General features: G+C 38.7%; 1 protein-coding gene across 1 annotated transcript in view; it reads right to left on the minus strand.

Annotated features, from left to right (window-relative positions):
• Positions 1-26858, minus strand: part of CNTNAP5 (contactin associated protein family member 5) — an 861232-nt gene that overhangs the window by 470805 nt on the left and 363569 nt on the right. Inside the window, exon 4 of the mRNA XM_079133610.1 lies at positions 15704-15851. Coding sequence (XP_078989736.1) covers positions 15704-15851 — 148 coding nt within the window. The remainder of the gene's footprint in view (positions 1-15703; positions 15852-26858) is intronic.

Here is a 26858-nt window from a genome sequence, read left to right on the forward strand (position 1 = left end):
CCATAGAGGTTCTGCCTTTAAGCACTAAGCTGGAACCACCTATCCACAATTCCACAATTCCACATTGGTGGGCAGCAATGGAGCACTGTGCCCTGAAGCTGTCCAGAGGATGGCTGTCAAGGTAGACAGGTGGGGCAGTGGGTCACCAGATCATCCAGAGGAAATGAGGCAAGTGAGGTAACAGGAAAGGGTGTTACCAACAGAAAGACCATGCCATGTGTTCAAAGCTAGGAGAGAAGAGAATGGAACCTCATGTTGGATCTATGAGTTATCTGCCTGGCTGGAGCAGAGGCCTAGAAGTATGTACCTTGAACCAGCAGTTATCAGTATGTCCTGAGAGCTTGCTAGAAGTACAGGATCTGTTAGAGCAACACAATTCACAATAGCCAAGTTAGGGAACCAGCCCAGGTGCTCATCAACAGAAGAATGGATAGAGCAAATGTGGTATATGGACACAATGGAGTTTTTACTCAGTCATAAAGAAGAACGAAATCATATCATTTGCTAGTAAATGGATGAAACTGGAGAACATCATCCTAAATTAAATAAACCATATTCAGGAAATCAAGCATTGAATTGTTTCCCTCATATGCAGAAGATACAGAGGGGCAAAAGTGAAATAAAAAAGGGACTCACAAAAATAGAAGGGAGATCAGTAGAATAGAGGTTAAGGGATTAAGGGGAAGGCAGGAAGAAGGAAAAATGGAGGCACTGGGTAAGGAAATCAACCAAATGATGGTAGGTGCATATATGAAGATATCACAATGAATCCCACTTTTATGTATAATTTTAATACACTGGCTAAAAATATAATAAACACTAGGGAGAACAGAAGAATAGAGGAAGTAGACTAGGGAGAAAGAGGAAAGAAGAAAAAGGGGAGGTGCTGGGTAATGAAATGGAGCAAATTATGTTATGTGAATGTATAAATATGTCACAGTGAATCCCACTATTATTATAATTATAATGTATTAACAAAAACATATTAAAATAAAATAACAAGTATAAAATCTGGGACTTCATAACAGGTCTATGGGGATTCTGATGCTCATGAAGGTCTGAGAACTTATAAACTGAAGCCTAAGATATTAGAGGCTATAAGGAACCAACAGAATCAGGGATGCTATTAAAAGTAAAATCAGGACTGATAGTGTAGCTCAGTGGTAGAGCCTTTGTCTAGCATACATGATGCTCTGGGTCTCAATCTGCTGTAAAAAATAAAAATAAAATCATATGGGTTTTAATGTGACATTGAGGTTAATAAAAATTTCTTGAAGTTTTTAAAATAGGGAAACTGCATGGTCAGTTTTAGTTTTTGTAAAGAGTTGTTTTTTGGTAAATTCATCTGCTTACTTGCATAGTCAGCCTAGGTTCTAATCCTACCTTTTCATCCTCTCCTTTCTCTGTGAAATTATCCAATTCTGTAGTCCATAGTCAAAGTACTGAAATTCTAATGTGGGCCTTCTTGATTTTTTTTCTGCCATTAATACATGATAACTACTCCTCAGAATTCTTTATTTCATCTACAGTTCCAGTGACCCAGAGCACAGCTGTTAGATATTTATTTCCTGCAGTAGACAGTCTCCCCTGTTTCTGAAAATTGATTTTTAAGATCTCATCATTGTGAACTCAATTCTATTCAATTGGTGGCTTATTAAGATGATGATGCATTGGCAGATTTCTCTAGAATATGAAGAATAGGCCAATTGTGGGTCCAACAGTGCCCTGGATAAAGGCAATTCCTGCAGCTCAGTGGCCACTCCATTTAGGTCAAGATAAATACAGCACACACTCGCTACTTTCCCAGCAGAATGGAGAAATGTCAGCGCTGGCTGAAATTCCCACTGGGCCTATAATTGCTGACCCAGCTGTCACGGCTTGTTTTCTGAGAAAGACAGAGTTCTGGAGGCAAATTCTGGCATATTTGATGGATGTTGGTAGCTTGTCATCAAACTAGCTAAAAAAAAAAAGGGGGAGTGGCTGTTCTGAAGAAAAAATTCCAAGCTTGAATCTTCCAGTGAGCTGAGAAGGCTCCTGAGTGGGCCTGTGAGAAGTCTGTTTTCTTATCTGCTGGAAACTGAAGCTCCAAGTTGACAGGAGAAACTATTGATTCTCCCTGAGACAATTAGTCCCACTCAGACTCTTTGGTTCTTCCCAGTAAACAGAATTTTCAATACAATTACATTTTAAGCTTTTCTCATGATACATTTTATAAGAAAAAAATTATTATTATTCAGACAATAGCCTTCCACCCAAGGCTCAAGGGCTTTGGCTAGCAATCCACAAACCACAACAGTCAGCTCAAATTTACACACATTCCCCCACCAATTCTGTGACTTTTCCAGGTCTTTTCAGAAACTGTGATAACCTCAGATGAACTATCAATAGCATATAAGTTTCCAAATCAACTGTAACCACTCCTAAGAATAGCTGTTCTTACAAATATTTTGACGTTCCTATGCCTGATGGCAGGTGAAAAACACAAGGGGCCTCAAGAAGACAACTTAAAAAAAAAAATAGAAAGAAGAAAACAAAATCACAGCTTCAAATTTTAAAATTTTAATCCTAGCCTTTACAGATGTACAGATTTCCCTTCTTGCAATGTTAGGTTTCTTTGAAATGCACATATACCTGCGAGCACTCTTAAAATTTGTAAGTCATTTGGACTTTTCACTATCTACATAGATTACACTAATAATGTATTCAGTTTAGGGAACTCCCTTGGTAGATACATCCTTTCATTCATTCATGTCTAAGTCTGTTGGTGGGTATAAGGCACATCCTGTATTCATTTTGGTCACTGTGATCTCAGATGTCAAGATCACAAAGACATGGGCTGTGCCAGCTAGGAAATCATGCATAATAACATCAACATGAATGAATCCCTGTGGTGAACTGGAATGTAATAAAGGAAAGTGTTATTGTAGTCCCTACAACTCATTTCCTAAACAGGGCCTTGTGGCGTGAAAGGGGAGGTATAAATAGCTAAACAGGGACAACAAACATGAAGATGCACTTCATGCAAAAAAACTGGGAGATGTATGGTCATCTCAAGTGATAGGTGCAGCAGGGTAGGCAGTTAAGTGGGAAGTCAGTGGTCATCCCCATTGTGAGGTAGACAGGATAACTAACTGGCTCATTAAGGGAATAATGTTGCAGAGATCTTATTCACACCTTCACAGAAGAAAAAGAGTAATGAAGGCAAAGGCTGATAGCAGGCCTTGTGACAATAGAGTTGGAAAATAATCAGACACTTCCTTGGGTTGCTTTGACCATCAGGGATCTTCAGATACTATACAGAGCTAGCTGGCTGCTCCATGGAAGGTTGCTTGTTCAGTAAAAGACATTTAAATGAAGTGACAAAATCAGAAAAGAAATTTGCTATTTTTCTCTTTAACAGCTGGTTGATACTTTTTCTATAGAAAGATTGTTATGTGTGGGGGAAATCAAGCAGTCTTTGCCCATGATTCTACCTGGGCACAATCTAAGGAGCTTAGTGCTAGAGGACAATGTGGAGTGATAATAAAGCACTGTGGTGACCACTTCAGCAGGGAGTAAGTGCAAAACAAACTGTTAGAGGCAAGGCCTTGGCATTTGTGTGGAAACCCACTGCTGTAGTAAGAGGTGGATGGGTTAGGTCATTTCCACTTTTAAGGTTTCCGTTAATGTTGCCACCATTAGCATACAAGTCACGGGAATCAGGAAGATATGGTGAATCAAATCACACACTAGGAGGCAGGGCATTAATTCTTCAGGGAAAATTGTTCTCCTCTACTCTATACCAGGTTCACCTGCCAAAGGCTTGGTTCCCTCAGCCTCCACATCTATGAGCTTCTGAAACTCATAATTCCTAAAGGGCAGGAATGATCTTATTCATTTCTATACCCCGACTTTCAGCAAATGAGGGCTAGGGAGTAATGTTGATTGGTGGTTGATGGAGCTTTCACACCCTCAATCAGAAATGTTATGAAGAAGTCATTCATCTAAGATAGAAGACAGTGGTTTTTGTTTACTGTGTTTATACTGCATGTAGATATGCAAATTTTGTCATAGAATATATTTTTCACTCATGAATTAAAAGCAGCTGACTTAATTTTAAGACCTTTCTGGACTTCAGTTTTCTCCTCTCTAGAGTGAAGAAATGACAATCTTGGAGATGTTTTCGGCTCCAACACACCATGATTCCAAGGTGGGATTCAGAGCTTCCATGAACCTGCAAGCCCCAGACCAGGTTTGAAGTCTGCCACCCTGTCTCTCCACCCTTCCAGGGCAGGCACAGCTGTAAGCTGGAACTTCTGATGTTCCCTCTGGTAGAGCCAATTGGGCATTAGCCCAGCAATGATAAAATTTATAACTTGTTGGCTTCTACCAGGTATGACAAATGATGGCAGGTGTTAAGAACAACAGTAAAGAGGTCAGCAGAAGCAGAGATAACAAGGGAATTTATTTGGAAAAAGAGAGCGAGTACGACTTAAGCTCTGAGGGTGATAAATTTTGGATGATGCTACTTGGCAGTAATTAACCAAATAGGAGAAAGGTCTTGTATAGAGAGGAAGCAAGCTGAGGTATAAAATGATGGTTGTAATTCTTAATGAGGCTGGGAAGTCTGACAGATCATTATACTTTATCAGAATTTATGATGATTTTTAAAATTAATTAGTTTCCTGTATATAAAGAAATTCAAACAGAAGACCCCAGAGAAAACTCAATGTAGCCTGAAGTCTCCAGATGGCTGGATGAAGGTGTTGAAACACTTCAGGACCAGGTGCATAAGAAAGCTGACCTCCTTTCTCAGAAGTACAGGGGAGATGTGGTCCTGAATAAGGAGGCAAAATGGAGGAAATTTTTAGCCCAAATAACTAAGGCAGAAATACTTTTTGAATGCTTGTCATATGCCAGGCCCTATTTCAAGCAGTCAAATGCATAAAGCAAGTAATATTATTATCTCCTTTTTATTAGGAATGGAAACTGGGATCCACAGAAGACCCAAGATTGCCCAAGATTATATAGTTAGTAGGTGCTTAAACCAAGTTTCTATCTCTGGTGGTGTGAGTCTAGAGCCCATGCATTTAGTATTGTACTACACTGCTTTTTAAAAAGTCTAGATTTCACTGAAAATTCCCATGATTAGCAATCAGAGACATGGAAATAATAATTCAGGCTAAGAATTAGCTGACTTGTTATAGTTACAAAAAAATCTAAGTTTGAGACAATAGTTTCAAATTCTGGCTCCTCATTCCAATGACCTAGAAAAAACAAAAATGTGCTAGGGGTCCTACCCAGAGATTATGATCAAGTTAGAGTAGGTAGAGTAGATATTTTTAAATATATATCCTCAGATAATTCCTCTGCAAAATTGGGTCTAAGAAGTCAGATAAGGGATCTAGGAGTGGAGATGTGCGAGTACAGGAGTTGTTGGCCCTGGCAATAGCTCAACTTTGCCCCTGGAGCATCTTAGCTGTATAAGCTCAAAACTTGTAGGCTGCTGACTTTGATTTTGTGAATAAAAATAATTGTAATTTGTGTAAGACAAGACTGATTATGATTTATTCCCTCCAATAAAATTTTTCCATATCTTGTAGTATTTTGGGATACCAATGCTTAAACATAAATGGGCATGGAAGAATGCCTGAGAACATAAGAAAAATAGAGTACTGGCTAAGACCCTGACTCAGAGGGAGCCTACAGGTAGTGTGAACACTGGGAAAGTTGATTATTCAAAAAATTCAATTACTAATGATAGAAATGGGTCTTGATCTGTGCTGAATGCTAGTTCTTGGACTTACTGAAGCTCATAACTTGGTAGGTTATACAGGTAAATGCCAACAAAATACACATATAAATAGCTATTTAAAATAAATGATGGATGGATGGATAAATAGGTAGGTAGGAAGATAGATCATAAGCATAGTTAGGTCATTTAGATAGATAATAGAAAATGCAGTTAGGTCATCTACATTTGGTGATCAATGCTATGAAAAGAAAGAATAGTATGCTTTAAGGCAGAAAAAATAAAGAGTAATCTTATTTAAATTTAAATCAATTGACATCTTTCTGAGAAACTGATATTAAAGCTGAGGTTAATTAAGAATTGAGTTAAGGAAAGGAGAGGGCATATTCCAGGCAGAGGGAGTAGTCTAGACAGGGATCTGAGACAGGAGAGCTCTGGACCTGATAGAACAGAGCAGATGGCCAGCGGAGCTTGAGTCCAGATGAGAGGAGGCACTGCTAGGTGGGGAGGCCTGTGAAGTAGTTAGATACCTGCAGGACCCAGGTTTCACGCATGGAATTTTAGATTTTTCCTAAGTGTGGTCAGAAGTCATTGAAAGGTTTTCAGTAGGCAGGGGCTCAACTTAGTGTTTTATGATGATCCCTTTGGCTGTAGCAGGATAATGGACTGAAAGAAGGGATGATTGAAGGGCATTGCTAAGTGAAAATTGAGGTGATAGAAGTTAGCACTTCACTAGGCTGATGACTATGAAGATGAAGAAAGGGACATACTTGTGATAGGTGTGGTAGTAACACTGATGGAACTTGCTGATGGATATGCTGTAGGAAGTAAGAAAGGGGAGCCTTCAATAAAGACTTCCAGGTACTAGTTTGGACAACTAGAAATGTTTATAGAAATGAAGAAGACCACGGGGGAAATTCTAAGAAGACAAAATGTTACTGGCAGTACAAATTGACTGAGAGTTTTTGATGGCATTTATTAAATTTGAGCTATCGGTAATGAAATCAAACTGAGATATCAATCAGACAAATGAATATGTAGCTTTTAGCGCTCAGAAGAAGTATTTTGGCTTGGGATGCAAATTACTTTTTTAAAAGCATTTCACCTTTATAAATTTTAGTTTCCTTTTCTAAAATACACAAAAATAGGAATTAATACCCTTGACAGAGTTTTATGAGGTGTGGGATGGGTGTACACAGTGTCATGCAGAATATGAGGGAATGTTGATCATGATGGCAGACTTTCTATTAAATGCCTAATTTAGTGAAGGAAAAGTTGCCACCAATTGGGAAAATACTCTTTCTCTCCCCAAGGAAGTGTGTCATTCAGGTCAAGTCAGTATGGTTCTCCTCATTTCCTGGTATCTTCTTTTGTAGTCTTAAGAAGAGATGTATTTGCTCACACAATTTTATATTGACAGCTTTATTTTTAGTGTAAATCTTTCTGTTCCCAACTCAACAATTTATTAGGAAGCATGTCCTTTATTTATTTGGTTGGCCGGGATGAGCAAGTTTGACCAAAGACAATCAGTCTGACAACAGAAGTGACGATTAAGGAAAAAATGCAATACAGTCAGTCTTCCATATTTATTTTGAGAAAATAGTGAGTCTGGTCATCAGATAACCACACATGGAAGATGTGTAATAGCCGAAATGAACTTGAAATTCAGCAAGAAAAGGCTGTAACTTATTCAGAATAACTGTCTGTCAGGATGGCTAAAAATCATTTCCTTTGAATTATTTTCTACGTGTAATTATTCAGCAGTAGAAACCTTCATGGGAGAAGACAATTTGGTGTCATGTGGAATACAGTGAGAGATGCCATTCTATCCAACTTTTGGGCAAGGGCCGGACGCTGCAAACCCAGAACCTATGACAGAGTAAGTAAAACAATAGCAGGCATTGATGTGAGTCTCAGAGAGAGTTCTTGTCTGCTGGGGAATATGGTTACTGTTTCCCAAAATGGCAACAAATAGTGGCAATAGAGGATTTCTGCTGAGTGTGTACTCACATTTGTAGTAGATGTCACCAAACATGAACTGTGTTGGATACTCTACTAAGTGCTTGATAGATACAACTCAAATAATCATAGAAGTCTTTAAAATCATCACCATTCTCACTAACAGATGAGGAAACAGAAACGCCAAGAAATTAAGTGATGGACTGAGGTTATGGCTCAGTTGTAGAGCACTTGCCTGGCATGTGTGAGGCACTGGGTTCAATCCTCAGCCCCAAATAAAAATAAATAAAATAAAGCTATTGTGTCCATCTACAACTAAAAGAACATATTTAAAAACAAGAAATTTAGTGTTTGCTGGAAGTCTCACTATTTTTTAAAGTTTACTTTTTCTTTATTTATATTTAACTGATACATAAAAACAAACTTTATATATATTTATGAAATACCATACAATATTTGGATATAGATCATGTAATGTTTGAAACAGGATAAACATGTCTATCTCAAGTTTTAATTTCTTTATAGTGAAAACATTCAGAAGTCTTTTCTGTAGTTTTTTGAAATATACAGTGAAATATTCAATTATCACTGAAGTATGTTTTTAAGAGGATACTAGATCAAGGTCATGTTTGAACACACATGTTTGATCTGGTCTTCATTGTGACCACTTAAAACAATGGCCCTCGTGACCTGAAAGAGGTAGAAACATCATTAAAATTGAGCAGGACATTCTGGCATTTATGAGAGGGGATAAGATAAGCAAAGACGAAGAGTTTTAAAGCATGAATTTTTAAGGAAAACAGATGTATGCATTTATCAGTAATGATTTTAAAACAGGCTTTTTCAGAATACATTTATGAGGTCCAACAACCTCAAGTTGGGAACTGAGATTATAAATAATCTTAATTATTTATTTCAAAAGGGAGTGAGGTATTTCAAGAAATCCACGTATAAGGAATATTGTGACAAACTCATACATTTTAGCATCTATAATGTGCAAGAAATAAAATCAAGAACCTATAAGTGGGATGGATTCAAACTAAAAAGCTTCTTCTCACTAAAGGAACAATCAATGCGATGAGAGCCTACAGAGTGGGAGAAAATCTTTACCACATGCACATCAGATAGAGCACTAATCTCCAGATGTATATAAAACTCAAAAGCATTGATAACAAAAAAAAAATCAGTAAATGGGCTAAGGAACTAAGCAGACACTTCAGAGAAGATATATAATCCATCAACAAATGTATGAAAAAATGTTCAACATATCTAACAATTAGAGAAATGCAAATCAAAACTACTCAAAGATTTCATCTCATTCCAGTCAGAATGGCAATTATCAAGAACACAAGCAATAATAAATGTTGGTGAGGATGTGGGGAAAAAGGTACACTCACACATTGCTGGTGGGACTGCAAATTGGTGCAACCATTCTGGAAAGCAGTATGGCGATTCCATAGAAAACTTGGAATGGAAAAATCATTTGGCCCAGCTATCCCACTCCCCAGTTTATACCCAAAGGACTTAAAAACAGCAGGTTACAGTGATGTAGGCACATCAATGTTTATAGCAGTTCAATTCATAGTAGCTAAATTATTGAACTCACCTAATGCACTTCAACAAATGAATATATAAAGAAAATGTGGTATATATGCACAATGGAATTTACTCAGTCCTAAAGAAGAATGAAATTATGGCATCTGCAAGCAAATGGACAGAGTTGGAGAATATCATGCTAAGTGAAATAAGTCAAATCCAAAAAGCCAAAGACCAAATGTTTTCTCTAAGTGGATGCTGATCCATAATGGGAGTGGGGGCAAGGGAAGAATGGAGGAACATTGACTTGGGCAGAGGGGAGTGAGGAGAGGGGAAGAGGTATGGGGGTGGGAAAGGTAGTGGTATGGGATGGATATTATTACCCTATGTACATGTGTAATTGCACGCATGGTGTGACTCTGCATTGTGTACAACCAGAGAAATGAAAAATTGTACTCCATTTGTGTTAACAAATGTGTTTATATACACATGCATATGAGAATGGGAGACTGCCTATTAGAAATAACACTACAATTTTTGGAAAAAAATGCAATAAAAATTTTTAAAAATTAGTAAAAATGACTGACTCCCAACGACCAAAAATAAGTAATGAAATAATCACTTAGTAAATATTCACAGAGTACATAGCAGTTATCAGATGCTGATTTGGTTCCAGGGAACAGAGAGGTAGAATATTATCCCAATAATTTTAAAATTTACTTTTTATTTCTTTATATTCAACTAATACATAAAACATAAACTTTGTACATATTTGGAAATACCATATGATGTTTTGATATAGACCATGTAATGTGTATACAGACCAGACCAGATTGACAAGGAGGCAGAAGTACCAGGTAAGGCTCATACCACAATATCAGACCTAGATCAAAGTCTAAAAATGGAAGTGAGGTTCATGATGAGATCCAAGAGTTATAAAACTTAAACATAGGTGCCATTTGAGCCAAGAAGTGAATGGCAACCAGGAATCTTCCTGGAGAAGGATAAGGATGATGTTGCAAAAAAGACAGAGGCAGAAATGAAAACATGGAATTGGAAGAGAAGTTCACACACTGCACAGGGAACAAACCATCATAAGCACAGGATAGAAATTGAGTATGGAGTTTGAAGGAAATGCAAGAGGGTGGAGTACAAAAATTCTTGAGACACGTCAACTCTTCCAAAGTTCTTGAGGCCCCAGTGGGCTGAGTCTCTGCTCCTTTGAGAAGTGTCTAGAAAACAGAGGGACCCACAGAGCTGCTACTGAAGTGCAAGTGAGAAAAGATGAAGGACAAATCCAGTTAGAGATGGGCAGGTTATGATATGTGGCAAATGGAATAACCAGGGCTGACTGATGGGGAATGCAAAAGAAACCTAAAGTCATGGGATGTTTAAGTCAGGTTTGGAGAGAGTGAACCAAACAAAATCCAACAAAACAAAATGATGGTCTCTGTGTGGAACAGAATTCTGCAGATGACTGAAAGACAATTAAACTCCAGTTGACTTTGACTTCTCCAATGAGTAGGACACTTTCCAAACTGGAGAGGGTAGGAATTCTTAGAAGGAAGTTGATATTGAAGAGAGGTGGGAAAAGAGTAAATTCTATTTAAATCATTGAAAGTGCAAGCAGGGTGGCAAATGCAAGAACAGAGAGAGGAGAATATCTCCATTTCACTTTCTCCTGAGTCTTGTGCACTAAGCATAACAAAGCCATGTGGTTGCTCCCCCTGCATCTCCCTGTGCCAGCTCTCCTGCTACTGGAGTTCTTTAATGCCAGGGAAGTGCCTCTTTGAATTTTGAGACTCACATAATAGGAATGATGTTGTCTGACTCATTCTAATTCCAACAGTAATACTTATTTTCTCCTTCTTGCCTCCCTTGCCCTCTTTATAGATTTCTATAAAGCACAAATCATCCATTATTGCTTGGTTTTATTCACATACTTGTTACCCAATACTGCACTCTGAGCAATGTCAATCATTCTGCAAATCCTAACTGCAAGTATACCATCTACTCAACAACATGAAGGCTCTGTGAAGCCTGAAAGCAACACCTACTGTCGTGAAGCTTTGGGTCAAGTCAGGGGAGGCTGACATCAGACAGACAATTATACAACTAATTGATGACATCCAATCATCAAAATGTGCTAACAAAGAGTTCTTGTAAAAACCAAGAAAAGGGGTCTGTTCATTTCTCTAGAACTTTGCATAATGCTTATATATTAAATGCTTAATAAATAAATACAACTAGCAAAGAAATGAGCAAGTGAATAAATAAATGAATGAAAATGCTGATTTTTCCAAAATGATTAAAGTTTATGACTTAAGAAATTATAGAGCTATAAATTCCTACCAACCTTTAGCAACATATTCAAACAGATTTCAAGAAAATATTTAAAAGTCTATAGAAACAAAATTAATACCCTAGAAACTACAGTGGGTTTACTAACAACAAGTAATTCCACAAGAGTTGGTTACCTAAGTGGAGAAAATGAGGCTGGACTGCTATTTGCACCTATCCATTAAAGAAATTATTTATCAAGTGTTTGTGCCTATTAAGAACTGGCACTTAATAGACATGTTGCTTATCTCGTGGTACCTGGTTTATGTTCTAGGGCAGGGACTTGGGCAGACTCACAACAGACAACCAAGGAAAACCAAGAGAGTTTCCTGTTTGTGATACCATAAAGGAAATAAAATCACATCATAGAACCATGGTTTAATAGAGGATATCCAGGAAGTAGGGCAGGTGACATTAGAGGGAAAGTCAGGGTGGTCTTCTTTGAGGAGGTGACATTAGAATTATACAAACAGTGAAAAGAGATAACCTGCAACTTCTGGGGAAAGTTTGCTCAGTGCATAGGGAACAGAAAATTAAAAATGTGCTGACGTAGTAAAGTACTAGCATATTTTAGGAGCAGCAAGAAGATCCACATGGCCAGAAAGCAGTAAAAGGAAGCCAAAGAGGTAGGTGAGGAAAATTAAATGTGACATTTTACTTGATAGTAAGGAGGTTCAATTTTTTGAGTGCATCAGACAGGGAAATTACATGGTTTTATTTATTATTATAAAGATTACTAATAGTAGTGACTGTGTATAACATGGGTTTGAAAGACTGCAGTGGAAAACTACAGATAGGAAGCCATTGAGATACTCCTGCAGAATATGGAAAGAGGCTTCTGGAAGTACATGGATTTAGAACATGTTTTGGAAAAAGCAACTAGTAGTGCTACAGATAAGCTGCTAGAACTAGAAGTTACAGGAAAGGAAGAAGCAAGGGAGCTACTTAGGGTTTGGCTCAAGGGAGCAGGGGATAATGATGCCATTTACTGAGATAGAAGGGAGTGAAGGAGCAGGTCCTTAGGCTATTGGTAATCAAGAGTCACATTTTTATTATACTAAATTCAAGACATTTATTATAGTTTCAAGTGGATATATCAAATAGGCAATTGCATATATTAATTCCAGGTCAGATGTGCAGGATAGAGATGTGGAGGTGACTAGCATGCAGATGGTGTTTAAATTTAAGAAACTATAAATTCAGTTAGCCATGAAGTTGCAGATGGAAAAGAAACAGAAGGCTTGAGACTAAGTCCTGAGACAAAGTAGGGATAGGGAGTGACAAGGAAGGAAAGCCAATTTTTTTTTATGAAATGGAAATATCTATTTGAACCAAATCCTGGGACAGATTGAGTGAGGTAAGAAAAGTCAAGTGTCCATTGGATTTGTCTGTGTGACAGTTCGTGGTATGTCTTGAATGAAGTTGTTTCTCTTAAAGTATTCCTCATTGGTCAAGGTTCCTCAAGAGAAACAACTGATAGGATGCTTACATAAATTATGGGATTTATTGCAAGGAGTTGCTTAGCTAATTCTAGGCCTGACTAAGCAAATGAGAATTCTACAGGGCAACCATAGGAAGGAGAGGATAGAAACTCAGTGAGGAAAGGCAGCTGCTGTCAACAGGTGGAATTTCTTATTCCTCAGGGAACTCTCAGTTCTGCCTCAGGAATCTTTCATCTGATTGAATTGAGCCCACCCAAATTATCTAGAATCATCTTCTTAAAGTCAACTGATTATAGACATCAACCACATCACAGCAACATTTACAACAGTGTATGGTTGAATAACTGAACTGTGTCCTAGTCAAGTTGACACATTCAACTGACACTCAAATGTCTTAAGATTGATTGGAATGAGTTCTAGCAAAAAGGGATGCAAGCTGGTGGAGAGAGCAACTAAAGTCAAGTTTTAAACAGAAACCATTCTGTGAAAGGACTATGAGAAGAGAAGGAGACTTAACTGTTAAGTAGGGCCAAAGGGTTTTTATTACTATTGTTTTGATTGGTAGTGTATACAGTAAGGCTTCATGTTTATAAGAACAATCCAGGGAAACAGGGATAAGATGATGCTGAAAAAGGAGGATTGGATCCAGAAGACATGCCAAGGCATGATTTTAAATGAAGACTCAGAAATGTATTCTGCCCCTGCCCTGCCGAGGTAAAAAGCACTGAAGGATATGTACTAGTGGTTGAAGATGATAGGCGGCCAGCATTGGGTGCATAGCAAAGAAGTCATCCTGTGTCTAATAACTCCCTGAGGTGAGTAACATTGCATCCTTGGCTATGTGTACCTGAAGGCAATTCATCCCCTTAGAGGACATGCTAGATATAGAGTGGACATGGAGAGATGCAGGGTGGGATTCACTCAACACCAAGGCTCTCAGCCTGGTCCAGAATAGGGCTGTAGCAGATATGTGGACCTCTTAATACTAAAAATGTACATGTTATCACGGGCCTTTTTCTGAGGAGAGAGTCCCTTGTTGCCATCAAGTCTATCACCAGAAAAATCTAAATGTGCTGCTTAAAGATGTCTTTCAATCTAAAAGTCTATGACTTTACTGGAAATTCTGTTCATCCTGGGTGAGCATACAGTGTGGATGAACAAAGGTTGGTGTGAAAAATGAGGACAAATGGCCCCAGAGGAGAAAGATAAAGAATGAGGACACGTTAGAGAGTAATAAGATTATTAGGCCAAAACAGATAGCTGGCAAAATTATATGAATGGGTTTCTTCTAGGCTTATTTTTTTAATGTGAAACATCCTATGTATTTTAAAAAGAAAAGAAAACCTCCCGGTAGTGATGACTTGTTATCAAGAGAATCTGGAGGGCTGCTGTTGTGGCTCAGTGGCAGAGCACTTGCCTAGCATGTGTGAGGCACTGGGTTTGATCCTCAGTACCACATAAAAATAAATAACTAAAATAAAGTTATTGTGCCCATCTACAACTAAAAACAATAAATTAATTAATAAAAAAAGAGAATCTGGAAACTAGAGGCTGAGAGAGGAGGGATGTCCTTCCTGGTTTTAATGGTTTATTGATGCTTCTGTTCTATATCATATTCTTCCTGAAAGTACTTGTTCAAGATAAATACAATAATTTTGCCAGCAAATCTCTGTGCAGGACATTTATTTTTAGCAGACACACCTTCTTATGCCCATAGTTTACCAAAGAACTACATTTGCTATTGTGTGTGTATGTGGGGGGATTACTAGGAATTGAACCCAAGGGTACTCTACCACAAAGCTACTTTCCAAGTGTTTTTTTATTTTTCCATATGGAGACGGGTCTTGCTAAGTTGCCAAGGCTTGCCTTGAAGTTGTGATCCTCCAGCCTCAATCACCTAAGTTGCTGAAATTATAGGCATGTGTCAATGTCCCTGGATAACATTTGCTTTTTGAACCCTCCTTTCCAAGTATGTCAACCTAGTGTTTATGGGATAGAACCAGGGAAATGAGCTTTTCTGGAGCACTTCAAAAGGTTCTGATGCTTGTGTCCAGGTGCTTTCATTATGGAGTGCAGCACAGGCAGGTCACTCATCAGGCAATTTTGCAGCCAAAATGAGGACCCTCCTCTGGGTAATTCATTCTTCTAAAATGATCACCAGTAATATCCATGTTTACAGCCTTCCTTATATACTTGATGGTGTTCTACTTTCAGCTTCACTACAAACCAGCTCACAGACCAGTAGATGAATGCCATTAATTCCAGGAGAAAAGCATTCCACGTGTTATTCTGGGTTGAAATTATCCTTCTATTCTGGAACATGTGAAGAAGCAGAACACCTCCCCTACTCTTAATGCTAGGGCAGGTGAAGACCACATAATAACATACTCCACTTTTGGGGGAGAACCAAGCTTAATGATTTCTTTGATTGCAAGTTACAAATCTCAAGAGCTCTTAACTTTGAACTTTTTGCTCATCCTTTATCATATTATTGCCTCCAAGTTCCTTCAGCCTGAAATAGAAGAATTTTTCCACTTCTGGTTTGAAGTATAAATTTTTAATTATGCAAATGTAAGTTAATTTAAGACTGGAAATAACCTTAAAATAATTGTCATTTTCAGTGTACATAAACTGAGTTTCTGTAGTCAGTGTCCCTCAAACACACAGCAGTGTTAGTTGTTTTGTGGGTACTTACTATAGGAACATCCGTAGACCTCCACCCTCATACCAATCTTTCCACTTGGATTCCATTCCAGGGGCACAAAACGAATGAAGCGGGCTCTCACTGAGTGCAATAGCTTGTGGTGCACCACACTGTCGGCATTCATGTTTCCTGCAAACGTCTGCAGGGAGAAAGGATACCCAGTGAGTTCCATAATACCAGCAAACATCAATGGAAATCCACGTTACACCACTATGTTAGTCAGCATTTTATCACTGTGATCAAAACACATGATAAGAACAACTTGAAAGTGGAAAAATTTATTTTAGCTCATGTTTCAGAGGTTTAGTCCATGGTTATCCAAATCCTTTACTCTGGACACAAGATGAGGCAGAAGATCATGGTGGAATGGTGTGATGGAGGAAAGTTGTCAACTCCTGGCAGCCCAGAAGCAGAGCTGCAGATGGGGGGAGGCAGGAGCTGCAGGGAAGATGGACTCTTCCAGGGCACACTCCCAGTGACCCACTTCCTCCAGTCATGCCCCACCTACCTACATTTACCACCCGATCAATCCATTCAAACTAGGATGAGCTGATTAGGTTGCAGCTCTTGTGATCTAATTGTTTCACCTCTGAATATTTCTGCATTAACACAGAAGTTCTTGGGGAAAACAAATCCAAACCATAACATCTACCAATTTTTTCAGGAAAAAAATCCTCTATTTCTCTGATATTCATCTGACTTGGGTAACAACCCTGCATTATGTGTTGTATTTTTTCAGAAACATCATATATCATCCATTAAGAAATTCTTCCACCCACCCCTAGTGGCCAGCCAAATTTTATGAACAAAGCAATCCTAGCAAGTTGCAATACATAAAACCTGAAAGATTTATAAAGTTAATAATATAATGAAATACCAATATCTCTAATGTTCATAATCACTGTGACCTGGGCGATAACTGATAATCTCTCCTTGGGAAGGAAAAGCTTTTATTGTAGCAATTGTTACCATTATTTGATGCCAATCACTTTGTTAAGCACTTTCCATTATCATTATCACCACTTCACAGACAAAAAAGAACTAGAGTCTAGATAGTGAAAGGGGGAAGGGGAAAAAAAATCTCCAAATCACCCAACTGGCTAGTAATTGGTATGCAATTCAATTCCAAGGCTGTCCTTTTCCAAATCTCATGCTGTTTCTACAGTCCCCACTCTTCATCTGTCCCATTGTTAATTATTACAGCAGGGAGACATCACAACCCAGATTTATGTGCATTCAACTTCACATTTCTTTGCGCAATTTAAGTGAAAACACACAACATAGTAACTATTTGATCCACTAACAGTGTGCCTCATAACCTTCATTTGATGAAGATTACTAAAATTTATTTTTTCCACAGATGGTATCCAAAATCTTAAACCTCATCTTTTTTTTATTGGTGTCAAATATACATAACAAAAATGTACCATTTCAATCATTTTGAAGTGTGTAGTCCAGTAGCATTATACCCCTTCACATTGTTGTGCAAACATTACCACTGACCATCCTCAGGACATTTTCATCATCCCAGTCCTACCTCATCATTAGGACAGGATGTTGACTAGCATACCAATGTGTGTGCTTCTTGTGATCATCATCTGTTTTCAGCATCAAGGTTTATAGATAAAACCAGGTATGGTGATGTATGCCTGTGATCCTAGCTACTTGGGAGACTGAGGCTGAAGGATCAGCCTCTACAACTAAGTGGGACACTAACTCTAAATAAATAAATAAATAAATAAATGGCTGGGAGTGTAACTCAGTGGTAAAGCACCATTGGATTTAGTTCCCAATTCAGAAAAAAAAAAAAAAAAGCAATATAGATAAAACTTGCAGCCCATGTACAATTAATAACCACCAAAAAAATTTTTTTTTCTTTCTCCAATGGTCAAAGTAAACACCCATTAACAGGATCTTATGTATTTAGTGGAACTAATTTTCAAAGACTCCAATCTTGACCTTGTGTTTTTAAAACACCTATAACTTAGAGTATCTTGAACAACCTCTGACATTTCTACTTCCCACAAAATGCCCACTTGCTCTGACACTAGGCAATTTATATAATTACCATTCTGAATCAAAAGGTGGCTTGGAAAAAAGAAGCTTACTTCCTATTCTGCTGCTACTCCTTTAGCACAACAGTGGTTTAAGAAAAGAATGACTTAGGGTAAAGAAATTCCTTGAGTTTCAAGTTCAACATTCATCCCACACACTCACCAAAGATTTGGTCATTTTCTTTTATTCAAGAAAGAACCATTTTGTTAGGCATGAATGATGTTCTATAGGTCCTGCTTCCAACTTTAGCAACAAACACATGTAAACTGATGTTCTTCTTGCCTTACTCACCTAGAAGGGATTCTTCCCTGTAGAGTGTCAATGTTTTCAAATCTCCCTGTGTTCAAACTCTTTGATATGTGTGGGAAAAGGAAGGGAGATAGGCTCTGGTGATTTCTCATTGCTTCCAACAGAATGCAGGTAATTTGAATTTCTCTACAACCTATGGGGAGGGTGTCCCATTTGGCATTCTGAATTCTGATTGGATAACTTAAAAAGGTTGATTTTTATAATCTGGAGACGCTTTGTTTGAGTTTACCCCTTAATTTACATATGGTGTTCTCTGAGGGAGTGAATCTTAGATTCTCAAAGGAGGTGGTGTTCTGGCATGACTGTGACATTGGGCAAGCAACTTAATCTTTCTGTGACTCACTATGTCACAGTCTTATGACTCCAGCCTCACAGTCTCAAAGTCTCCCTCTCCCTGTCTTCAAGTCATGTCATTTGTAGTGACATAGTCTGAGAGACTCAACTCTGAGCAGACACAAGGTCATACAGTAGTGTACTGAGACCTCAAAGTTTGCAATGCATCATCCCTGGACCTTCCTGAAGAACTTAAAATCACCTCCAAAGCATTTGATACTTGGGAGCAGACTGAGTCTATACAAAGCTACAACCAGTTCTTCACCAAATTCACTGGAGACTAAATTACAGAGATTCTGATTAAATCTAGGAATCCTTTTACTTTATTCTCATTATCAATTTCACATGTAAATTAAATCAGTTCTCCACAACCAAATAATTGCCATGGCTACTGGTACAGACACCCCTCTCAAGGGTCTCCTCCAGTTCAGTCACTTGGTATGTTCTTTGCATTATTAATTCACCTCTTTCCACTTTTCATGGAGGAAGGTTTTTCACCATTTTCCCACTAAAGAGATGCCTCATCTCTCTCTCTCCTATCGCTCTCTCTCTCTCTCTCTCTCTCTCTCTCTCTCTCTCTCACACACACACACACACGCACACATTCTTAAACTTTTTGAATTTGTGATACATCTTACCATTGTGTGGTGAGATACTCTCACGTCCACAACTTACCTGGGAGGCGCTGTGACTAGAGAGGTTAAATGCATGAACACTGCAAAATCAGGGCAGTGCCTTTCAATTTCCACATCATAACAATATTACCTGCGCTACTCCTCAGAAGTTTGTTCTGTGTCCTTTTCCCCAGCTCTACCTCAATTATTATGCTGAATTTGATCCCAGGCCTGCACGGTTTGCACAGTTGTAGTGGCATACATATGATTGCTATTATTATGAAGTGGCATGCATGTGGTTCCTAACAAAGGGGTTCACTGACATTTTTTTTCCTCTACTAGGAATGGAAGCCATATTTCACTCATGCTAAGCAGTGCTCTACCACTGAGCTACTTCCCCAACCTCAGTGGTTCATTGATCTCATCACTATGCAGCAACAGCACCAGAACTTATCTTTCTTTCAAATAATTAAAGAACTTGAGGCTGAGGGAAGTTAAGTTCCTTATAATTGTCACACAGCATGAAATGTGTTCACTGAGGAGAGCTCAGTCTCCCATATTCCCTTTCAGAGAGCTCTTCTTCACATTCAATGTAAAGATTATAACAGACACAAGCACGTTGAACGGGACCACAAGAGACACTTATCCACAACTGCAGAAGGATATACAATAAGCAAGAGGATACCCTTAGCATTAGCTTTGCACTCTGTCCCCTTCAGCTCTCATCCCTGGACATTAAAGTCCTTTTCGGTCATGAAAGGAAGAAGGCATGGAGAAAACTAAGGTGCCGATGCCCTTCCCGGCATACATCTTGTTAGGCAGGTGATGAAGTGGGCACACACACTGTGAGGCCGAAATGGTCTTCAAAATAGAGGAGCGAAATTTCTGCAGTAGCTGCCACCCGAGTCCCTCATTTGAATTCACCAACTGCACAGAATTCAGCCAACCCACACTGATGACTTTGGCAGTGCGATTACAAGCATCTAGGCGTCATCAGGCAGATGCTATTAATTTGCCTAACTGCCGCCTGTGCAAGAAATAGCAGGTACAATAACCAAAATTCCTAATGAATGACCTTGACAGGGACTACTGGGAATTCTCAGGGAGACTATATTCCAAATCTGAGTTTCTGCCAAGCACACCTCAGCTGCCTAAGGGTTCGTTTTAAGAGAAGCAGCAGTGTGGGAGAGGAAAAAGATGAGCTTTGGGTGCTAATCCAAACAACCCTGCTGCTTTCTGTTCTTCATCCTCAGCAAGGCAATTAGCCTGTAATTCCCAGGTGATATGGATTGCATCTTGTTTCAGACTGCAATGTCTAGCTCAGTGCACGGAACATAGTATTTCCTAAAGGTGTGTTAACATGGATTTCCCTAACCCAAACTAAACTCACTTACTTGTTTCATGATCAGTGAATTTACAGAGTGTCTTGATATTGCTCATGCTGTTATTAGAGACTTGTTGAATTGATCGAGAGCATAAATGAACAAAAGGTACATCAACAACTTTTCTGAATCTCAAGTTTACTCATGTGCCTATGCAAATGACATTGCACTTGGGAATACAAGCAATAGTCCTGTGTCAGGGGTTGGGGGGACAATGCGAAGCTCCAATAGAAAATATTGTGAAAATATGTCTACTCAAGAAGCTATTCAAAATAGTGGCCTAGTAATACCCTCAAGGCCCAAGCAAAGACACTTGCCAATTATAACTGAAATTTTCTGAAGGATGTTGGAAGGGGGCTCTTCCCAAAAGGAATGAAAAGTTGAGCGAAGGAAAGAAACACTGGAAGCTCAGAGCTAATTACAAATGCATTTTCTTTTATTCAATAAGATAACATTTAATAAAGCGAAGGGTAATTAACATGTGAACAACAGAGTTAAAACTAAAAATCAATAAACTCACTCAGGCTTCAGTGTTTCCATTGCTCTTTAGGGGTATGTTCCAACAGGCATTTAAATTTTTTTTTTTTTTAAATTCTACAGCTCTGAGACTTGAACCCAAGCCCTCACACATGCCAGGCAGGTGCTTTACCACTGAGCTACATCTCAGTCAGATAGGTACTTACAGAAAAGAAACAGAAAGCTAAATGTAGGGCACTGACCATTATTATGGCTGAGTGGTTCTAAAATGTTGACGATAGGAGGTTAAAGGAGAATTAAACTATTGAATTTTCTTCTTTTTCCTAGTCTTCCTTGTTTGTTTCACAGTATCTATTACATGATCACAAGTATGTATGTAGTATATCTGCCTGCCATTTCATAGGAACTGTTATTTCCTTGGGCTGAGAGACCACTCAGAACTTGATTGCTATGTAAGACTCTAGTCGTATTGTAATTGTTGGCAAAGGGGGATGATTGATCCATAATGCTCCCACCCTGTCTCCTTTGCCTGGCTATGGCCTCCAGAGTAAAGGAATAATGCAAATATTTCAGACAGTCTCAACTTATAATGGTTCAACTTAAGGTTTTTCAACTTTACAATAGAAGGAAAGCAATAAAGATTTATTTACTACTGTACTTCAAATTTTGGCCTTTCCTGGGTTACTGATGTGCAATATGATCCTTTCTCTGGAGGTTGGGCAGTGTCAGTAAGCTGCATCTCCCAGTCAAGCACAAAGCTAAACAACAGACATCCTATAAGGTACTGTCCTGCGAAGGTAGGTTAGATATATTCAAGGCATTTTCAATTTGTGATATTTTCAACCTGTACTGGTTTTATTGGGGATGTTAAACCAAGAAGCATCTGTAGAGAAACACTATGATCCCACATTATCGTGATCTTGAGCTGAGAAGGACATGACTTTATGCAGCCTACTCAGGTGGAGCTGGGCTGAAGACAATCATGTGGTTAGTGGGCTTGTTTCTTTGTTTTAACAATCACTAACACCTCTGCTTCTACAAGGCTCAGGTCTTTTTTAACTGTACCACTGAAGACCTATTTTTTTAGTCACCATTTTTGCCGCTGTGACTAGAAGCCCTGACCAGAACAATTGTAGAGGAGGAAAAGTTTGTGCTCATGGTTTCAGAGGTCTTAGCCCATAGAAGGCTGGCTCCATTCTGCAAGGCTCCAGGTGAGCCAGAACACCACAGTGGAAAAGTGTGGCAGAGGGAACCTGCTCACCTGATGAGCAGGAAGCAGGGAGATACTCCACTTGCCAGATACAAATATGTAATGCCCCTTCCTCCAGCCTCACCCCACCTGCCTTCAATTACCAATTAATCTCATCAGGTGATTAATACACCTGATGTATGTTTAAAGCTCTCATAACCCAATCATTTCTTCTCTAAACCTTCCTGCATTGCCTCACACATGAGCTTCTGGCGGACACCTCACATCCAAACCATAACACCTATGTACTTCCATTTTATTGATGGTAATAGGATGTCATAGGACTTGCCAAAAGATATTACATCATAACCAATAAAGATTGTGAGTAAAGACTTCAATCAAGTGCCTGGCCCACCTCTAGGTTCCAATACTATTGGAATGATAAGCACCTGGGTCCAGACAGAGAAATCTAGTTTCCCATATAGGCAGCTCCCCATGGCCATGGAGCATCTGGATCTCTAATCCCATTCCTCTCATCAGAGTCATTAGCTGAATATCCTCATCATTCTCCCAGTTTGATAAACCAGTATGTTTCCCTGTAAACTTTTGGTGACTTCTTTCACCAATGACCTAAGTACAAGTAGAGTCCATTGAATTCTGTGAGTCACAAGCACCAGGAAGGAATAGTGACAAATTTATTTTAAAGTAAAAGTTGAAGAGCCTTCAAGCCACCAATGTCCTCTGCCTCTCTTTCTTTTCTTTCTTCTTTCTTTTTCTTTCTTTGTTTCTTCTTTTTTCTTTGCAAAGGATTGAACCCAGGGGATGATTCTTTAACACTAAGCCACCCCACCAGCCCTTTTTTACTTTTTTTTCATCTTGAGACAGGATCTCATTAAGTTGCTTGGGACCTCACTAAGTTGATAAGGCTGATTTTGAACTTGTGATCCTTCTTCCTTTGCCTCCCAAGCCACTGAGATTACAATCATGCATCACCACACTAGGTGTTTCTGTCTTTAACAACCAATCACATTTTTTTTTGGATGGGAGCTTCTGAATTAAGTGGCTGAAAATTCTTTCAAAATCAATTGTATACAACTAGTCTAACAGATTCTGTTTGACAATTATTATAAGTATCTGATTCACTTATTATCGAAAATAAAGCAATCATTCTACCAACCCAGAGCCAAATAGAAATGTGGTTTTATTGACCACTAGCTTGGATGATCAAAACCTAATTATTCTTGAAGATATTATGCATGTAACATAAATATTCATTAAGTAAATGAGTGTATATATATGACACCGAACTCTTCTGCTGCTGTTTGAATTTGTTCTGAAGTTCTGGAGTGTGTGTGTGACTTCTGCTGTGTTAAGTATAAGAGGTAATAAAGTGACTGTTGACAACCGTGTCACATATTTATGTTTCCTTCTCTGCGCCGAGAGCTATAACACCAGCATGTATGGCAGCTTCACCATATGGTGTGTGCCTGGGAAGACTGAAATACCCACTTAGCAGAATCAGACTTTTCACACTCCAGTAAAGCAAAGAGAAACAATACGCTTGCCCTTCTGAAAAATAAATACAAGACTTTTCCCGATGAAGAAGGGAACTGACATATGAAAGTTGACAGGAGGCCCTGGCTGCCTACTATAAGGACCTGGTTTGAGGACAGATTGTAGCAAGGGTTAGGCCCAGACATAGACAGAGAATAACTATTGTGTCTGAGGTAAAACCTTGGGGCAAAGGGAAAAATGGAAACGAAGTTGGAAAGGCAACCAGCCTTGTCAGCCCGTTTCTCTGCTAGTGAGCACTGCAATGACTTTAGTAAGTGTTTTGTGCCAACTCTTCCTGTCCAGCACTATCTATAGCTATACCTTGCTTTATTTTACTTACCTTCCTGCACTTAACACCAGCGGACAAGCTGAAAACACACACACACACACTTACACACACACACATACACAGAATTTATTTACTTATCTGTCTCCCCACCATCACTTCATGAAAGCAGATTCTCCTATAATCACACATGGGAGAGAGGTGACCCATACGTCTTTGCTGAATGAGTGAAGGAATATACTCAGTTTTTGTTTCTATAGTTGATTTTCTTATTAGAGAACCATGTATTGTCTTGTTTTGTGTTTTCACATGCACCTTGAGTGAACAGTGCTCCAGAGAAATGTGAACATGATGTTCTCATGGATTTTGATGGGGAAAACAAAGGATAGCAGTTTTAACAACTTTTCCCAATGCTAGATCATTAGTTTAAGGGGAACTGGAATGATATTACATGTTAAAGTTCTTCCTTCTGTCACAGGACTCTTACTTCCTAGAGTGTTTCAGAGAATCAAATAAAGTTTCAACATTCAAGGTTCTACATAGCCTGCGTCACCTGCTCTATGAGAAACTGAGGGAGAAGTCTCAAAAGGAATTCATGGGTAGGACTTGCAGGTCTGTGACTCTTCCTGAGGGTGCTCTTTGCTGTGAGGGTCAGTCTGCTAACTCCAGAAACTAACCACCCACTATATAGTCTACTTCCTGCTTTTGTTTTTTTTTTTTTTAACACTTAATTGGCCAGAGAACAGGTTATGCTGGGTGCTCATTTCATGAAGACCAAATCAGGACCAGGAGGTTGCTCTCACCCTTCTTTCTCCTCATATTTTTTCAGACTCTCTTCCAGACATCAGTGAGTACACTATCAGAAAAAACCCAACTCATCTCTCACATAGAATGTAGAAGAATGTAGACAGTTATCTCCAAAGATAATTCCCTGAGAACCTTTGAGAAGACAGCAGACTCTCACTGGAAAGAGCAGCATGAAAGTAGCAACCGTGCGTATTTTTTTTTTTCTTCATCACTTATATTGCCGAGATTCAGAATGCAAACTAGCACTCTCAAGAGGACACTGAAGTTCAGTGTCAGCCTTTGGCAAAACCATGTAAAAGGCCAAGTTTTTCATGATTTCCTTTACTTTGCTTCTTTCTTCGATTTTGGCTCTTAGCTGACTTTTCTGTTTTTGTTGTTAGTGTACATATTAAATTGTAAGTAGTTTAAGCAATGGCCTTCCCTTAGGTAAATCAGCATTTATGTTTTTCAATGTTTTGAAGTGCATTTGAAGAAAGGAGAAAGGGCAGAAGGGAGGAAAAATAGTTTTGCATGTTAAAGAAATTAAATTGTGATGCCAGATTGGCTGATAAATTGAGACAGAGTCAAGCTCTGGGGTCTGACCAGGAGTGAATAAAAACCTAAGTAAATATCTGTCATATGGTTCACCGCCCATTGTCATCACCGCCACCGTCTCTTTCATTGTCTCCTGGATTACAAAAATAGCATCCACATGAGCTTTCCAGCTCTGGTATTACTCTCACCTAGTCAATCTGATCAAAGAGTTCACTATCATCTTTCAGAACAGGCACAAATTTTGTAGTATGACCTATCAAGTCTTCTGCTCTTCAAACCATTTCCTGTTTCTCTCCTTACTGCAGCCTCCTGCTGCCATATCAAACAACTAGAAGTTTTCTCAAACACACCAGCGAATTCATCCCTAATTCATCTTCTCTACTGTGCTCTTTACCAATCTCTTCGTTTAAGCTTGTGAAACAGTCCTTGTTTATCCCCATTATCCTCTTTCATAGCTACACATCAGCAAAAGTCTGGGATGCATGTCCTTATCATGGTCTGCTCTAGACAGCAAGCACCTTGAGGACTCCTACCTTCATTCATTCTGTATCCCTAGAACCTGTTCAAGCAAAAGCACACAGAATGTGGAAAATGCATGCTTGGGGGTTGGGGATGTACTCAGTGGCTAACATGGATTCAATCCCCAGCACTGCAAAAGAAAGAAATAATTAAATAAAAAGACAGGATTTCTTTTTAAGAAGTTAATGCCAAACCACAGCACAAAAAAAAAATAAATAAAAAATAAAAAAGAGAAAAAAAATGAGTGATGTCCCTAGTGACTGAAAGAAGTTTCTAGTTATCCATTTTTAAGCACAGAAAATGTAAAGCTTTAGTCTTATTCAGGTAACTATTATCATGGAGCTAGTTCCTTTGAATTAAAGGTATGTATGAAGTTGTATGTAAGTATTTTTCCAATGCCTCTATAAAAGTACTGACATTTTTCCTTTTTGTTTTACTTACTATCCCGAGATTCCCCTTGGGAAGTGTCACTGAATGATTCAATATGAAGCCAATGGGCCTTGAAGAGAGATACTCCTGAAAATCACCTACAACCATTATTTTATGTATGGCCTGAGGCTTTTCATATCATCTTTGAGAATCTCAGTTACTTCATCTATTGAATGAAGATAATGATGCTATATAACATGAGTTATACATATTAGATAACTCATGGTTGATTTCATGTGTGCAGCCACATAGCATAGAATAGTAATCCCAAAATATGACATGGAGAAAGGTGTTATTGATGGGATGTTTGTGTTCCCCCAAAGTTTATATATTGAGGTTCTAATACCTAACGTCATGGTATTAGGAGGTAGGCCTTTGAGAAATAATTAGTTCATGATGTTGTATTACCTATGATGGTCTTGTGTCATTTTAAGAAGGAGAGGGCTACCCCCACCACCCGCCCACATCCACCATATGAGAATAAAATGAGAAGATATACCTATTTACTAAACAACAAGCAGGTCCTCACCAGATACTGGATCCCAGCACCCTGATCTTGCACTCCCCAGTCTTTAAAACTTGAGAAATAAATTTCTGTTGTTTTAGTCATTCATTCTGTATTATTTTCTTATAGAAACCCAAACTATTAAGACAAAAG

This window comes from Sciurus vulgaris (genome assembly GCF_902686455.1).
Source record: "Sciurus vulgaris genome assembly, chromosome: 3".
NCBI classification, from domain to species: domain Eukaryota; kingdom Metazoa; phylum Chordata; class Mammalia; order Rodentia; family Sciuridae; genus Sciurus; species Sciurus vulgaris.